Source organism: Vollenhovia emeryi, unplaced genomic scaffold (assembly GCF_000949405.1).
Source record: "Vollenhovia emeryi isolate VEMERY1.0 unplaced genomic scaffold, V.emery_V1.0 DF939255.1, whole genome shotgun sequence".
Taxonomy (NCBI): Eukaryota; Metazoa; Arthropoda; class Insecta; order Hymenoptera; family Formicidae; genus Vollenhovia; species Vollenhovia emeryi.
In genome coordinates this window covers 279382-296516 of record NW_011967111.1, presented here as the reverse complement: position 1 = coordinate 296516, position 17135 = coordinate 279382, and the positions used below count along the sequence as shown (strand labels likewise).

The window sequence follows — 17135 nt, the reverse complement described above, 5'->3', positions numbered from 1 at the left end:
GACAAGGTTATCTAAAATTACTTTAAGACCCTATTCTTACGAAATGCGTAAAGTTTCGCGATAATACAGGGAATTTTTCTTCTGTTAAATTGCCTTAGGAATCACGTCGTTCTCTACCCAACTATTAATTTCGATAAAACGAATTGAGATGTTCCGTGCAATCTCGCGATTGGAGGCTAAAGCTTCATCTTCAACGTAATATGCGCCTTCGGAGAATCCAGGAAATTTCTGGCAAATTGTCATCGCGTGAGAGCGCGTGAAACGCGTTTAAAGGGCAAACTCGTAATATTCAAACAATCCGCTCGTTTAGGCCTTTGAAGGAGCGGCGTTTGCCGCGTATTCGTGAAACAATGACGCGTTGTGCGCTACCAATGAGACCCGAGGCCTGATACATAGTAATGTATGTACCAGGAAACTCACTGTCTGTCTTCCTTACCTGGTGGAGCCACACGAGTCACCGTTGTGCTCGATGCGGAAATCGATACGCGAGAACTCGCAGCTGCACCGACTCGGTGATTCACGGGTTCAAAGAGAACAGAGCCGCGGGACACATTTAACTTTTCCGTGCGAATCTAATACGCAAACAAACCGCCTAAACGATTATATAATTTCAGTCAGTGTCCCGGTGATTATAAATAATAAATCATAGAACACGCTGCATAACTACTGATAGCTGTCGGTACAAATCGCCAATATCATCTAATAAACAACAATCAAGCTATTTAGTCGACATTAACCGGCTAGTGTCGACTAGCCGGCTAATCCTAGCCGGTTGTAATGTCGACTAAAAAACTTGATTATTGTTATCTATTACTGACAACTTAAAGAGATTTCTACATCATCCAATAAAGTTTGTATTTTAATTCTTTCATAACCACTGGAACATATAAGTCCCATTCACATCTTTTGCCTGTCTCGTTCCTCGGGATGCTAGTGTCCCATGAAAAAAAAAAGTAAACAAAAATAATTTAATCGTGAAAGAGTTAACGGTAGATGTTGCTTCAATATGAGATGACGAATTGACGATAGCTCATTTCCTACGCCGTCGAGAGAATAGTCAGTCTTGAAGAGGGATAGAAGGACACATGAAATGAGGGAAGATAGAAATAGAAAGGATCGAGCGAATGCCATTTGGATGTTAATGAGTAGCCGCAGTTAATGGTACGCAGGTCCGTTCGTCTGTAGTCGTAATACGCCGCGCAGCCACGCAATAAGACGTTTCATAACGATTCACCGCGACTGACTGCCGCCGGTAGCGAGATCGTCGAGGACGCCGCCGATTCAACTTAATCGTGTAGGTGTGAGCTGTCCTCGCTAGGCTAGTAAACTGCCAGCGGGGAAACTTCGATAAAGCTCGCGACCAGCATAATCGATCGTTTCGCGCCGTGGAAAAAAGAGCCGCGGAGCTCGCGTGACTGCGAAGACACTCAAAGAACGCAGACAATTCAATTAACGTAACTTGAATCTTCTCTTGAATAAAATACACCGGAGAATTGAAAAGCTAGTAATATTTTACAGCTTTCAGTTCCACTTGAAGAAAGAGAAACTTACTCATTGAATTACGAAAGATTATGAGTTTTTCGCATGGCTCGCACAGCTCTGCATTTTCGTTGTGGCAAATCTCGATTCCATGTAAGAAGCATCATTCCTTTGCCCCTTCTTAGAGAACGCATTATATGTGTAGACAATTCGCGTGCGCTAATATGCTTGTTTCTTTTTAATATTGTACAGGCGCGGTCGGAAGAGCATCTGGCGCAGGAACAAGCATGGTTGACTTCCGAGAGAGTCTGGTTATTGCATCGCGGAGGTTTTACTCCGGCTACAAGATGCGGTACCGCCGATCCCGACACAGGAAAACTGAGGATCCGATTGACCACCTCCGGAGAAGAGTTGCTCGTGGACGAGGAAGATGTAGAGAAGGTACTATGATTTATATCCCGCAATTAGCTCTTGACTGCGCGCTTGCTACGCATGTTTATTAAGCAATCAAGCTAAACGATTCGACCGTCGTATATCTTACATGTATCATTATAACTTATCGTTGTTTGCATCTGTTTAGGCCAATCCACCTCAGTTCGATAAAGCCGAGGAACTCTCTCAGCTGCGTTTTCTGAATGAATCATCCGTTCTCCACACGCTGCGGCAACGTTACGCCAGTAACCTGATACACACGTACGCGGGAGACAGCATGATCGTTATCAATCCGGTCGCGCCATTGGCAATTTATTCTGAAAAGGCAAGGCCGCGCTGAAAGTTCACGTAAACTTGTACCACTTCTCAAAGATGTAACAATTCCATTTATATTAAATTATTAAGTGGTGTATTATTGTGCGGAGGAATTGACAGACATATTATCGGTCCGTTTCAGTAAACGTTCGCGTTAGATTTTCACTTAGGATTCTTATCTAAAATTGAAATTCTTTCCGCTCCTTGTTTTAGGTCGCGCACATGTTCCGAGGTTGCAAAAGCGAGGACATGCCGCCGCACATTTATGCCATAGCGCAGTCGGCTTACAGAGGAATGCTGGCGACACGCAGGGACCATTCTCTGGTTTTCCTCGGGCGTAGTGGAGCGGGGAAAACTACGAACTTCAAACACGCCCTTCATTATCTCGTGCTGGCTGCTGGCACAGTTAATAAGGCGAGTAAAGGCGTGGAAACACTGCGGTGTTAATATTTTCCATACAGATCGTTTCTAAGCGAACATCGTTTCTTCTTACAGATATTGACGATCGAGAAGTTGAACGCGCTATTCACGGTCCTTGAGGCTTTCGGGAATAGTAGAACGCATATGAATTCGAATGCGACGCGTTTCACGCAGCTCTTCAGCCTCGATTTTGATCAGTCGGGTCAAATCGCATCGGCCTCTCTACAAGTGAGAAGAATACATTTTCGCCTCGTGCCGTCCGTTCTTTTCTCACGTCGTGAAACAAATGACATTCTATTGTTCTTTTCCACAAGGTACTGCTCCTGGAGAAGTCGAGGATAGGCCGACGAGCAAACGGCGACCCGACGTTTCACGCCGTTTACCGTCTACTCGCGGGCGCGGAGGGTGCGCTGAGAAAAGAGTTACACCTCACAAATCTAGTCGCCGAAAACAATCCCTTCGTCACGCCTCTGCAGAAGCACGAGGACAAACAGCGGGCTATGGTCGAGTTTAACCGTATCGTCGCCGCGTTCAGGATACTCGGCATCTCCGAGGCTGACGAGAAAGTCATTTGGCTGGTGCTGGCTGGCATTTATCATTTGAGCTGTGCCGGCGCAGTGAAAGCCGGCACCAGCTCGCAGAGCAGGTGGCAGTTCGCGAGAGTCGAGTGCGCGGAGAAGGCCGGCAATCTGCTGGGCACAACGGTGGAGGAACTGAGTCGAATAGTGTTCTCCACGAACGGAGGGGGTGCCGGAACACCGAGCACCCCGAGACCGGCTCTGAGGACGCCCAGCCCGACGGAACAGGGCAAGGACGTAATGGGGCTTGACGCGCTGGAGGGACTTCTAGTCGGACTTTACTCGGAGGTCTTCCATTGCGTCGCGGCTCTTATTAACAAGTAAATGGATCGCTGGACTCATCTTGCTCGTTGGATAATTTTCTCGAATGCCATGAAATATTTCTTCACATTACATTTCATACATTATTTAAAAACATGAAGACTGATCTGACTTTTGAGATATCTTCTCGAGAGTTTCAATAGTATCGATGATAAATCATAAATCAAATTGCACAACGTTATTATACTCTTCGTTAGCATCTCTACTCTTGATCAATATCGTATTAGTAATACTCCACTCATTTTTTAGATCCATATCATCCGCTGTACATACAGTCTCATCTCTGCTGCTGTGCGATTCGCCTGGTTTTCAAAATCCTGCCTCGTGCGGTCGACAAACCGGTGCAACCTTCGAGGATCTTTGCCACAATTATCTGCAGGAACGCCTGCAGTTACTGTTTCATCACACTACGTTGGTAGCCCCAAAGGATAGGTACGAAATATGAGGACATTTTTTAATTCCAATTTTTTTTTCCTAAACGAAATCGGAGCCTGTATTATTCATGTGGCGTTAGATTAATTCTCGAATACTCTTTATATTTATTACTACATGAATATCACGGCTATGTAATTTGTGAAAATTTATCAGATACGTCCAGGAAGGCATCGACGTGGATTACGAGGACGATTATGACGAGGAAGGCATTGGATCGCCTCAAGGTTTGGTTTCTCTCCTGGATCGCGGAAGCTCGCAAAGCGCGACGATGTTGCGAACTAGTCAAAGCGATCTTAGCGGCAGCAGGCAGATGGAACGAAAAGGATTACTGTGGCTACTGGACGAGGAGACCGTATGTCCTGGCGGCAGTGACGAAACCTTCCTCGATCGACTATTTTCTCATTACGGAGACCGGGGTAAAATTTATATTCCGACATTTATACCTCAATTATGAATTGTATATATGAGAACAATCATAAACGAGACATATTGCTGTTGCAGATCACCAAATGCTGTTGCGTAAAGCGCCGGGTAACAATCAATTCGTTTTGCAACACCTACTGGGAACGAATCCTGTGCTTTATACCGCGACCGGTTGGCTTAGGGCTACACGCGAGAATCCTGTCGCCAAGAGTGCCATTACGATACTTCAGGAAAGTACAAGGTAACATTGCAGTCTAGTTTATCCACGCCCTTCAATAATTAATTAATAAATTGAATAAATTACGTTGTTATATTTTTATATTATTAAATGATTCTAGAGAACACGTGAGCATGTTGTTCGTAAGTGCTCGGGGTGCTGGGGTTTCCGGTGCTCTATGCAGTTCTATACCGGGACTCGAAGGCTCGCAATCCTTGAGGCGAGCGTCGAGCATACGAAGGACATTCACGGCCGTAAAAAGAAAGAACGTTTGTCTACAAGTGAAATTCACTGTGGTGAGTACCGATTCTTTTCTGGTGGCAATTTGAATTTTTGCACCTTTACTAGCGAAATTTCGAAATTATTCTCGGATCGTTCTTGAAATTTTCGCGGCATCGATAGTAGACCCATTCCCTTGCCGCTATTTGCGATTGGTCGACGCGGTGTCAAAGATCAGACAATTATCGCGTGTTCCATAAAACATTATCGCAAGGCCGCACAGACGTACAAGCTAGGTTTAACGCGAATTGACCTTCGCCCTGAGCGAGATACTCGCTGAAAATGTTCGGTGAAATCTGCGTTACCACGTTCGCATACTACCTTGTGCCGTTGCTGATTTTTCTCTTTCTCGCTCTCTATCTAGTAAGAACAATAGAATGATTCTTTATTTATCTCAGTGTATTTATACGACTCTGACACATTAAGCGGCAAAGTACAGGCGTTAATTGTCTCCAGGATGGCCTGGTGGAAACATTACGCAGAACTCGCGTCAAGTTTGTGCACTGCCTTTTGCCTCAACATAACGCCGGCTGTACGGACAATAAGAGTCTCCTCTCCGTGAAATCGAATCAGAGCGAGGACAGCGTCATTAATGTGCCTCTTCTGCGATCTCAGGTAAAGTTATTATTAAAGAAGGTTATAAAAAGGAACAATGCCTTTAATTCGCCAGTAAATGATTAACTTGACAAGACTGGTTATAGAATCTTTTTCATATAATAAATTCGATATACTATATTTCAATACTATATTGTAAATTTGATTAATAAACCTTTGCCAGGTTTGGTCGCACAAACCTGTTCTTATTTAGTACTACAGTTTGACCATGGGTTTTGACTCTTATCAGTATATAATCAGTATATAATCAACTCGGCATCCAGTCAGCAAGCATGAGTCTAATGTTTGCCGACTGGAACGTACATGTGACATGTTTTTCATTACGATAGTTTCACTTTTTATTATATGACACACATTTATCTGAACTGATGGCGCGCGTAGTCAGCACATATATTACAGTCGATAGATAATTTGAGAGTCGAATACTTGATAAGGACCAACACCCATGGTCGAAATATAGTATAGAATAAAGAGGATTCTGTAGCTAGTCGTGTCGATAAAATGTTATAAAATAATTTTAAAAAACACCAGTTTCACGTCGAAAGTACTTTCGAAACACTGACGTCGCTTTTTTCTAAAGTTTGATTAACCCTTTGCAGTCCAATATAAGAAAAATATGTTATACTTACTTATAAATAATTGTCAATTGTGTATAAAAAATAAAAAATTATAATACGAATAATATTACCTGCTATCTCATATTTTTAAAAATAATGCAAACATTCAATTACAATATTTGCATACATTACAGTCGCAAAAAGTTTAAAATGGCGGCAAAAAAATTACACAGTTTCGCAGCAAAATGACTGAGACGCAAAGGATTAATTTCACTAGTATTTGAATTGCCTTCTTTTTTTTAGAAATGATCTAATGCCCAATGCATATTCCAACATGCTTGTACAGATTCGCGGGAGTCAGATAATCGACGCTGTCCGCCTACACAAGGTTGGATTCCCGAAGCATATGTCATTAGGTGAGTTCAGACGTCGATTCGGGCTGCTGTCAAGCGACGTCAACGCACGGCCCGGAAGTCCCGTGACCGATGAACGCCGCGCCGTGGAAGACATGCTGCTCACCGTCGACGTCGACCCCGCGTCCTACCGAGTCGGTCAAAGCCAGGTGAGTAAACATTTCTTGGAGAACACGCGTAGCTCTGACTTCTAACATGAACTAGAAAGTAGACGGGCGCTATCAAAAACAGCGAAAGCGTTCATTAATCACCCGCGGAATCTGCATCGAACAATATCTGCGGCGAGAAAGTTTGTTGGAAAATTTATCAAGAAGTGTCGCTTCGTGTGCCGAGTACACGGGACCGCTGAGGAAAAATGAAAATACGACCCGAGTGTGTGATTAAAGTTATTTAATACGAGAGGATCGCGGTAAAATAAGGTCGAGTGGAGACTGATAAATAATTTATCAAACACTTATGTCGGATAATGACGAGGAGTGGTACGTTAACGAGCTATACACATAACACTTGAGGGCTGTTAGAGAGCCATGATGTGCCCGTACCTCGTAATCTTGGCGTCTTATTATTCACGAAATCGTGACGTCCCGTATGCCGCGCGCACACGGCCGTTTTTTTCCGACCGCGGGAGTACAATACCCGCTTTCTAATAGTTTTACGACCCGAGAGGCTTGTAAATTTTTACAACGTACCAAGCGCAAGTAGCCGCTGATTTTTCTTGGGCGCGGTGAAGAAGAAGCGACGTCGTTTTACGGCGCAGAAAAGCGCTTTCGTCTCGCAGCTCGAGACGTGTCAACGCACTTTCGCTGACCGGCCAAGAAGTCGTTAATGGAATTCAGAAGGGAAAATGACGGCCGTCCACGGGCGTTGTGCAAATCATCGCGGCCGACGCGACGCTTCCGCGAGACGATAATTGTTCTCGTCACGAAGACGAGCGAGCATCGTCGCTCGCGGGAGCCCATCAGCATCCGTTCTGCGGAGCATGACTAAACGTTCGGACCTACGGCTCGCTCAAGAATATAACAGAGAGATACGTCACCCTTTCAAAAAAGCCACGTTTCTGCTTAAAAAAAAAGAAACGCGACGTCGCGACTTTTAAATTGGAATAAGAATCCGCTTCGATCTCGGCTGTAATTCCTCATCTGATAATTACATTTATTGTTAGATTATTAGATTATTTCAGAAGATCGACTGTTAACGAGGAGTATGAAGATATCATGTTTCCTGTCAGGCTGAATGTAACGCCGGGAGGAGAATTTAAAACAGGAGGAAAGGAAGCTCGCGAGAGAGGTGGGGTTCAACGGGGTCGCATGCATTTATTCTTTCGGTAGTTTCGCCCGCGGAAGACGCTTTCCACAGGTCGATGACGTGCCGTCAGATCGTATTCTGTCCGACAGGTGCCGCAAACTCGGAATATTCACTCGCACACCCCTTCACCGTAAACTGATTTCGAGCGATTTCTCTGTACTCGACTCGTGCACGTGCATCGGGGACGCAATCAAAAGCAGCCTTTTCGTTAACCATTTTCTTTGCGTTAGAAGAAAGCACCGCTATCAACGTTGCATAGAAACGTTTCACGATAAAACTTTCGGAAAAATTACTCTTAAGATTTTATCAAGTTATAATTGAAAAAAGATTAATATAATAATTGTCGTCGCATAAATTTCTCTTACTTATGCGCCGAAGTGCTATGGAAAGTAAATATTTGCCGTCCGATCGGCAGTGGGGTAACAGTATCTCGTCGCACCTGTTAGGTTCGTGCATTTTTACGGGAAAGGACCAGAAGCTGCCTGTTTGTGCATTTCACCAGCTGTGCGAGACATGCAAAACCAGCTTCGCCGGCGGAGCTTCGCGGCTTTCACTTCGCAACGTTCGTAGCTTGCAGCGCGCCGTAAGGCAGGCTTTATGTAAATTTTACGCATGGATTAAGCGACATACTGGCAAACGCACTTGGCACGCGATCCGAATGCACCACTTCCCCCTTGAGAGAACGATGTCGGTCGAGATTTCTTTCTCCGTTCGCGTCGGCGAGCCTCAAATTCGCTGCTCCGAGACTCACGGCTCCGATTTCGCGGGATCACCTGTCCCGCTTCCCGCCGTACGTTATTCATGAACACGTGTCGACGGAAAAATCTATCATCTGGAAAATGGCCTCGGAACGAGATCGTCGCGCACTGCAACGTTTCACTGTACGTCGGGTGAATTTAAAGTTCGCTTCTGCACGAGAGTTCGAGCCATCGCGCGCAGTCGCGGTCGGTATTGTGTTGGGGAATCCTTAAAAAATACGCCCCGTGCGTTTTACGTTATATCATTATTGACGTATGAATGCTGTTTAATAGGGGACCGTGTCACAACAGTGACTTGCGATATTATTTCACGAAGGTGGAGTGCACGGCGTGACGGCCGTCGCGCGAAACGGGCACAAAGCGATACCTAAAACTGATTCTGCATGTATCTCTTATACGAGACGATCAACCGTTAACTCCGTTTATTCGCGAGCGGCTCGTCGCGCTGTAAGTTATGCGGCGGTCGTTTACCTCTGTCTGTGATAAAGCAGACGCAGCAGTAGTCCAGCGAGGTTCTCTATGACGTATACCCATGCATACGTTACATAGATGCGACCATTCTTCCCGAGCTTTCGAGATTTTCAATTGCGAGAGATGTAAGTCAGATTGCCACTTCAGTGGGATTCAAGCTGCGATCATATTTGTAAAATCGACTCACGTGATGCCCAAAGAGTGCGTTAATTTCTCTAGATTACATCACTATTTAAGGGGAGGTCACTTCGCAGAAGACGTACCGTCTCGAAGACATCGGGACCCTGTGCCGTTTCGCTAAAATACACACTTTCGCGATTAGAAATGTAGCCTGAACTACGCTTATCGAAATTTACGGAGGAAATCGTTCGCGGCTCACGTGTATTATCGCGTATACGCCGATTTAGGTTCGTTGACTTTTGCGCGGCTCGCCGCGCATCGTTTCTCTTCCAGTCTCGCATTCCCCGTGCCCCTCCTTCACCTTTTACCTTTACCTTGGCCTTGTCTGATGCCGCGTTTCACCTCTATCGCCACTACGCGAAATCCGCCCCGTCTGTCCTAAAGAATCGGGTAGCGAGCAACACTTTCGACCACTTGTTTTTCGTAGTTAAAACATTTGCCAAGCACGCAAATTGAAGAAATACATTAATAAGTATATCACTAGGGCTCTGTTGATAAACATTTAAGGTAAGCATAGAGGGGCAATAAGAGCCAAACGCTAGGTGTTGGGTGCGGATGTAATATTAGAACAAGTGACTTGTTCAGCTATATTAAACATTAAATCTAATATTACATCCGCACCCAACACCTAGCGTTTGGCTCTTATTGCCCCTCTATGCTTACTAACTTAAATATATTAATGTTCAATATTAAATACGTTATTTGGAGAAGTGATCCAATGGCGCTAGTTAAGAATATTTATTTATATAGAAAATCATCGTTTAGTTTTCATATTCTAAACTTTATAAAATTGTTAAAACTCATAAACCAGTACAGAAAGTTAGATATCATAGGCTTCTCACTTATGCGATGATATTTGTCGATAATTGCATATTCACGGGCAGAATTTAGATTCTAAGTAAGCCATCGAACGAAACCTTACAGAAGAAATTTAAATTAATGGATGCCTATAAGCGTGCAGTATCTTGGAGTTTAAATTAGATAGCGCCGATATGAAGTATTCCAGAAATCGCACGTTCCACAAAAAGAGAGATTGAGTCACGAGCTCGTCTATCGAAAAAAAAATGAGAAGAAGCATCAATGTTAGACATCAAGTTACAAATAAGTCTATTTGAAAGCCCGCTCGAGGATACATTAGGTATCTCGGCGTAAAGCGAATTCATGGTCACGCTGCATGCCGAAAGAAATGCGAATTAAATGTTGACGATGCAGCGGCCGAAGTCATCTTCATCTTTCATAATAAAGGTCTTACGCGCTACCATTTCTCTCGCGCAACCTACGTTTTGTAATCCAAGTGGAAAGTCATCGCGCAGTCATTTCAAATGGATGCGCACGCGTGTATCGGCGCTTCCTGATTCCGCAGAAGCTTAATCGAAACAGCTGCAGACTATCGACGTCATGCCAAGTTGCGCATCGGGCGAGTCGCCGTAATTTAGTTGCCTGATCTATAATATCCGATGCTTCGCGAGCGATTCACAATACACCCCGGCCTCTTGCGCGATGTCCACGTCGCGAATTTTCTCAGCGGTGGACGAATACGTTCCCCAGAATTTTACCGCGGGTGGGATCTATGAGGCTCCACATTACCTTCGTCACTTTCCTCCGAGGGGGAAAACCGCTGAGGGCATTGTGGTGTACAGATTTGCGGCATTACTGGGCATTACTAGGCATTACTAGGCATTTTTGGGGCACTTTTAGGCATTAGTTTGGGGCATTAGGCGTTGCTGGAGCATTATAAAGATAAAATAAGATAAAATAATGCCCACTGGGCATTAGTGGGCATTGGTGTACGGTAGATTTTGGTCAGCGGTTTCCCCCTCGCATTCCTCCGATTCCGAAACTGCGCTTCTTCTTGTAAAAACAACAACCGGACCCATAAAAACGAAACCAGTATCGTACGATTGTTCGACCGCGAATATATCCCGAAAAAAAAAGCGCGTTTGTGACTTTCTCGTGGCCCACATACAAATTGCCGTACTGGTCCTTACTGGTTCGCCATGCCCGCCAATCCATTTGCGGTTTTGCACCGCGAAGATATCAGCCTCCTTACATCTCATTCGGCCTTTCATTTCTTCCCACCTAAATGCACCTGCACGAGATGCAACTTTAAAAAGAGATCCCCGCACGTAACCGAGAGATTTTACGAAAGCTTCTTAGAAGAAAACGTCCTAATTGCTGGAGAAATAAAATCTCTGCCGGCGGAAACCTCGCGCGGAGACACGGAAGCTGTTGGGTATCTAAAATAATACGACGTGAGGATTAAATTACACGCATTACTCTATCCGTGACATAACGACGTTCGCGCGGAGGTGACATTTCCTGGAACGTTATAATTACGATGTGCAAATTACACGACCGTCAAACGAATCTTCCGTCATTTTAGAGGGTGTCTACGTCCCGTCTTTCCCTGCCGATGCCGCGGCCGCCTCCGTTTCCCGTCATTCCCAGCGCAATCGTCTGGTCTGCTCGCGGCGTTGTATCGCCATGCGAGCGAAAACCAAAAAAAAAATCCGGAATGACCGGGAGAACGAGGTTTTTCCATGTCTTTCCCGGAGTTGCATACCCCGCCTGAGGAAACGGTAACTCCGCTTCCGTCTCGATAGTCCCTCCGCTGCATCGCGTAGCAGCCGATTCCTCTTCACGCGAGGCGAAGAAGCTCGGTGGTCTCCACTACGCGAGTCCGCGAATTAATATGCTCGACGCAACATCGTTGCATCAAGCTCAGCTCTTTCCGGTATATCTGGTTCGTAATATATCTTATTTTCCCTTCTCGTGGGGGCTGTAATTTCCCGCCGTCGTTCGCGGCGAGCCTTGCAATCACGATGAACTACGTTTTCCGTTTCTAAGCTCGTCCTCGATCCCTTCTCTTTTTGACTCATTATCGTCCCTACGTATCCACCCTCTCAAAAAATGCCATTTTTCCAAACGCGTCTCTCGTCTAATTTCTGCCCGAGGTAATAACCGGGCCGTGGATTTTACGATAGACATCAATGTATTTTCGGACGTAGCGTTATTCAAGTCGATCGTGTCCGTTTTAACGTCATGGTTACCGAAATATTCGGCGCCAACGTTTCCACGGCGGAAGTGCGGACCGTTGCTGAACGCGCGTGCCTTCGATCGCTGCGTGTCTCGCATTTCGAGCGATCGGTATGCCAAGTAATTTCGCGAGGCGCCAAGTGGAAACGGCGCGAGCGTGCCTGAACTTCATTAGAATATTGATTCTTCCGAGCAAGTACTGTACAATTAATGATCCTTATTATTCACGTAACGATCGTGTTACAACGTGATCTAAATTAGCGAAGGCTAATTCAACTACGAGCGGATTAGTCGGCTGAAACATCAGAGATCGCACGTGTTAGATTGTAGTTAAAAACAGTCCAATTCGTTTAAATAAATCTACAAGTTATTCCGCATGTGACATTTAAAATGGATCTGGCTGAAGTAATGCCGACAGGGCCACACCATAAAGATGAAAGTTTCCCAGCCTTTTGCTATCGCGATACAGGAGATACATAGATCTATTATATTTATGTACCGCAACGTATCTTGACTGCTGTAAATTGCGGCAAAAGACAAGATGGACGTGCATACAAATCTCACGGTGCTCCAGAGCGTAGTTTAACCGACGATCAATTTGCACTTAGTAGTGCTAAGGGATTTTAATGACAGCAGCCTGCTAATCGCGACGCACACCGATGGGGAAACGCGATTAGTTATCCAACAAGGCGCTTGCGCGCCTAGGTCAGGTTCGCACGACAATCCCGGCAACGAGCCAGATCGAGATCGCGGAATCTATCCTGCCTCGCCGCCACCCACGATCGGCGCTTTAATGCGCAGGAGTAGCAAATTGAATCCGCCATCACGGACACTATATGACTACGTTATCTCTCAACAAGTCTCCCGAAATTTCATTCTAATACTTGTATGATACGTCGTACTCGTTATCTTCTTTTTTTCTATTTTTCAGAAAATTTACGAAAATCTACAGCAAGTTTGAAGTCTTTCCGACAGTAATTATATCATCCTTGCATTCGTTATTCTAAAGCTTTTATAGCTTCTCGAGATTACAGCTAATTTAAGGTGGCTCCTGCATAAACCGACCAAAAGTAGAAAAAATGGAAATTCAAGTACACTGTAATCAACCAATTAGAATTCTTCAGTGTCGCCAGCGGTAATTAACAACGTCAGTATTTTCTTGACCATACCTGGCATCTTTTAATAATACAGAAAATTTATTGCGAAAAATATTACCTCAGCCAGGGTTTGAACCTGGACCACCTTATCATATGCCCTCGGTGGTCGAATTGGTGAGACGCCCGCCTGGAGTGTAGAGAGGTCCAGGTTCAAACCCTGGCTGAGGTAATATTTTTCGCAATAAATTTTCTGTATTATTAAAAGATGCCAGGTATGGTCAAGAAAATACTGACGTTGTTAAGTACGTTGTAGTTGTAGATTTCGTCTATCGGTACGCGAAATTTCAGACCCGGTCGCCGATCAAATAAAATAAAGAAAAACATGTTAACGTTGTATTTTTTAACATTTCAGTAAGCACCAAGTAACAGTTACATAACATCAATATTACATTTACATTGTTAAGTAGGGAATTATAATATTGATGTTATGTAACTATTGGTGTTCACTGGGATAGGCGTTATGGGCCGATCGCTCGCAGAAGCACTTTGGGGATTAATACTATTTTATAGAAAAAAAGTAGATCTTAACAAAAAACGAGATGAACATAATAAATGTCACAAGGATTCAAATGTGCTATTGAGTATACAAGGTCACCGACCTTTGGGAGCAAATACTTATTAGTAAAGTCAAGAGATACAATATTTCGAGACAGCTCGTTGAGACTTGACAATATCACATATTATATCCAGGCATTTGATCAATAATGCATTAAGTGATATTTTTTTATGAAAAAAGTCATACGAATTTATAAAAATCAAAGGGAACCCCACCAAAGCGCCCATACTAACTGCTCCCTCGCGCGATTCGCCGAATATCAGAAACAAAAGGGTGTGACCAAAGAGGGGCTACAGCGGCTGCGGTTTGAATGTCGAGCGCGTGTTTCGCACTCGCGGGCGCGTCGCGCCGTCGCGTGTTTCACACGGCTCTATTTTCCCTTTGTCGGAAAGCGGAAACGCTGCATACCGCGTTCTTCAGCAACGCTGCAACCTCGACGTCGTTTGCGGGAGCCCCCGACTCGGGGTCAGATTCCCCTTATTTCTGCCCACCCCGCGGTTAATTGCGACAAGCTAGACGTAACTTCCTCGTGCTTTTCTTTTGGTCCCTGAGAAGAAACGCGTTTGCAAGGCAGCGGCATCCAACCGTTAATTGGCCCGGCTTATCGCGCGTAGGTGCTCGATGTCCTTCTGATAAGGCTCGCGTTCGCAGGCGCGCGGAACGGGCCGCATTTACGAAACGGATCTAGATCTACTTTCTAGTCAACTAATTGCTCGTTAAGAACATTATACTGTGATTAAATCAGACGTTGGCCGTAAATACAACGCGAACGGATTCTTTTTCACTTTCCGTACGCCTGTGGGTTGAAGTGTTTTGCGACATAATTTTCTAATTATCATCTACTTTCCCAATGATACGATAAGATTAGCATAAAATATCGCACATGTATATTGATACGTATAATGTTTACGGCCGAATTATTAGGTCAATAGGTTTGAAATCATATTAGATACCGCACTTGTGACATTTTTCCATTATTTTTATCGAAATGTTTCCTGAACCGAAGATGAAGATAACTTTCTAAGAGATAATTGGCGGTTAAAGAAAATCACACCACGATGAAATCAGACGTGCGACGCGCATAATGCGCGAAACAAGTTCTTTTTTACTTTCTTCTTTACTCTCTATGCTTCGGGCGAAATCGTTCGCAATTTACAAGCTGTCCTTACTTCACTTTTACGAAGGAGCGGAAGGGCGAGACGTTACGCGCGAAATGGACCCGATAAGGCGACAAGACCCGGCCGCAGGAGGAGCGACAAACTTTACGACGAAATGGATAATCGGGCGCAAGCGCCGCGGTCCGTCCCATTAAAGAAAAGTACGTGGAAACGTCCGATGGCTCGGAAAGAAGCTGGCGATTTCGTAACGCGGCCAGGGCTCTTTTCTCTTCTTATGTGTGCTCCCTTCTCTCGTCGTCTCGTCTCTCCTTTCTCCCGTTCGTCAGTAGGCCAGCGGACATTCTCGCCGGCCGCTTTCCAACGCGCGTCTGCTTCCAATTTCTTCGCCGCAGCCATCCCCGCGGAGATCTATCGATCCGACGGACGAACGGCGGAGATGCAGGGACCTTTTCTACGTGTTCGAGTGAGGCGAACGGCCCCACGTCCCCGTTTCCGCAATACGTACGTTCGAAAAATCCGCGGGGCCGGCGCGAGCCGAGGCGGCTTTCTGGATTTCTCGTATAAACCGTAAATTCTCACGTATGCATCATACGGTCTACGCGTACGTGTTCTCATCTGCGAATTATTATTTTACTCGAGTCTCTACTCGCGAAGGCTAGCGCGAACGTTTCGCCGTAGGGTTTCGTCGAGGAGGAGCGGACCGCAAAAACCGACCGGGCGAAATGGGAATCGCCGAGTGCCTTATTCGGGTAGATAAGAAAACAAGAGAGAAAGAGAGAGAGAGAGAGAGACCCGCCGGCCCGGACCGGTCCTCGGTCCATTTGGCAGCGCTTCGACGCTCCATTCAAGGTCCACCTGTCACGATACACCAAATCTCCAATCCCTTTCCCTTGCACTTTCGAATCTGTGAAATTTTCTCGACGCCATATCTCTCATGCATATTCAAAGGAACGCGTGTTTATAATTGAACGCACGACGATTATAATGACAACGTATAGCAACACGGAGTCGAAAGTCGGAACTGCGCGAAGCTGCGTAATCGGAATACATTTAGAGAGAGAGGATCATTATTATTCATTATTCGCGCGTAATCGCAGGATTTTGATTCATCGAGTCGCTCTTCTTCCGACACCCGTAATCCCGAGATTTATGCACGATATCTCCCGCAATACGAACGTGCCGGCGTCGTTGCAGCAGGGGACCAGACACGTCCGTGTTCGAGTACGCGAGATTTATGCATGTGTGTTGGTGACACACCACCTGCATGGTGGGGACGAAATGGAGGGACGTGCACCTGATGCGAAACGAGCTTTCCGACGATGCGACGACTGTGCGCGACCATTCCTGCGCTCCTCAGTTCGCGGTTGATCTCGGTCGAGATCGAGACGACGTCGTCGGGCCATCCCTCGGCCTTGACATTGCGCAGCGCGAGCGCGAACGAAAGGGTCGCCTTTTCGTCCCGGATTTGTACGCGGAGTGCGCACATGCGAGTGCATAATCCCGATCGATCGTTCTGCTGGTGGTCGGCGGAAATGATTGCTCGAGATAAATAATCCATTCTTTAGGATACTCTGAGAAAAAGGTGCCGCCGGCGTACTACTCACGCGTTTCAAACTGTCAATGTAAAACGGGACACAAATATTCCAATTTGTAATTCGCACGGTCGAGTCGCACGATTCGTTTGATTCGTGTCGTTGAACTTTCGTTGCCGGAAATAGCAAAGCTACTTATGGAATCTGCTCAAAATTAATTTTACACTCCTTGTTCTTGTAATTATTTCTTGAAGAAACGGTACATTAAAGGAATTTCTTTATCTCGCGGGATACAAAACGGTTCGTAATAATCCGTAGTAAAAATTCACGAAGGTCGGCGAGGCGCGACGTAGGGAACCACATTCGTTTTGCTCATCGCAAGCGAGGTCTGCAGCCGAGAGAAGAAGAGAAAGAGAGAGAGAGAGAGAGAGAGAGAGAGAGAGAGAGAGAGAGAGAAAGTCGTCGATTTCTTAATTAACCTGTGAGAGAAAGAGAGGGAGAAAGTCTATAGCCACCGGTACCTGTTAGCTTCGATAAC

At 45.4% G+C, this 17135-nt stretch overlaps 1 protein-coding gene across 4 annotated transcripts in view; it reads left to right on the top strand.

The window, feature by feature from the left end:
* LOC105559770 (unconventional myosin-XVIIIa-like) overlaps nt 1–17135 on the top strand; it is a 56677-nt gene that overhangs the window by 26202 nt on the left and 13340 nt on the right. For 3 of the 4 annotated variants that reach the window (XM_012008331.1, XM_012008330.1, XM_012008332.1), the window contains 11 exons: nt 1732–1920; nt 2060–2236; nt 2440–2640; nt 2722–2874; nt 2961–3544; nt 3795–3977; nt 4134–4396; nt 4482–4644; nt 4742–4916; nt 5356–5514; nt 6418–6633. In XM_012008331.1, the coding sequence (XP_011863721.1) occupies nt 1732–1920; nt 2060–2236; nt 2440–2640; nt 2722–2874; nt 2961–3544; nt 3795–3977; nt 4134–4396; nt 4482–4644; nt 4742–4916; nt 5356–5514; nt 6418–6633 (2463 nt within the window). Of the gene's footprint in view, nt 1–1731; nt 1921–2059; nt 2237–2439; nt 2641–2721; nt 2875–2960; nt 3545–3794; nt 3978–4133; nt 4397–4481; nt 4645–4741; nt 4917–5179; nt 5263–5355; nt 5515–6417; nt 6634–17135 lie in introns of those variants that run through there. The other variant, XM_012008336.1, reaches the window with a different exon arrangement.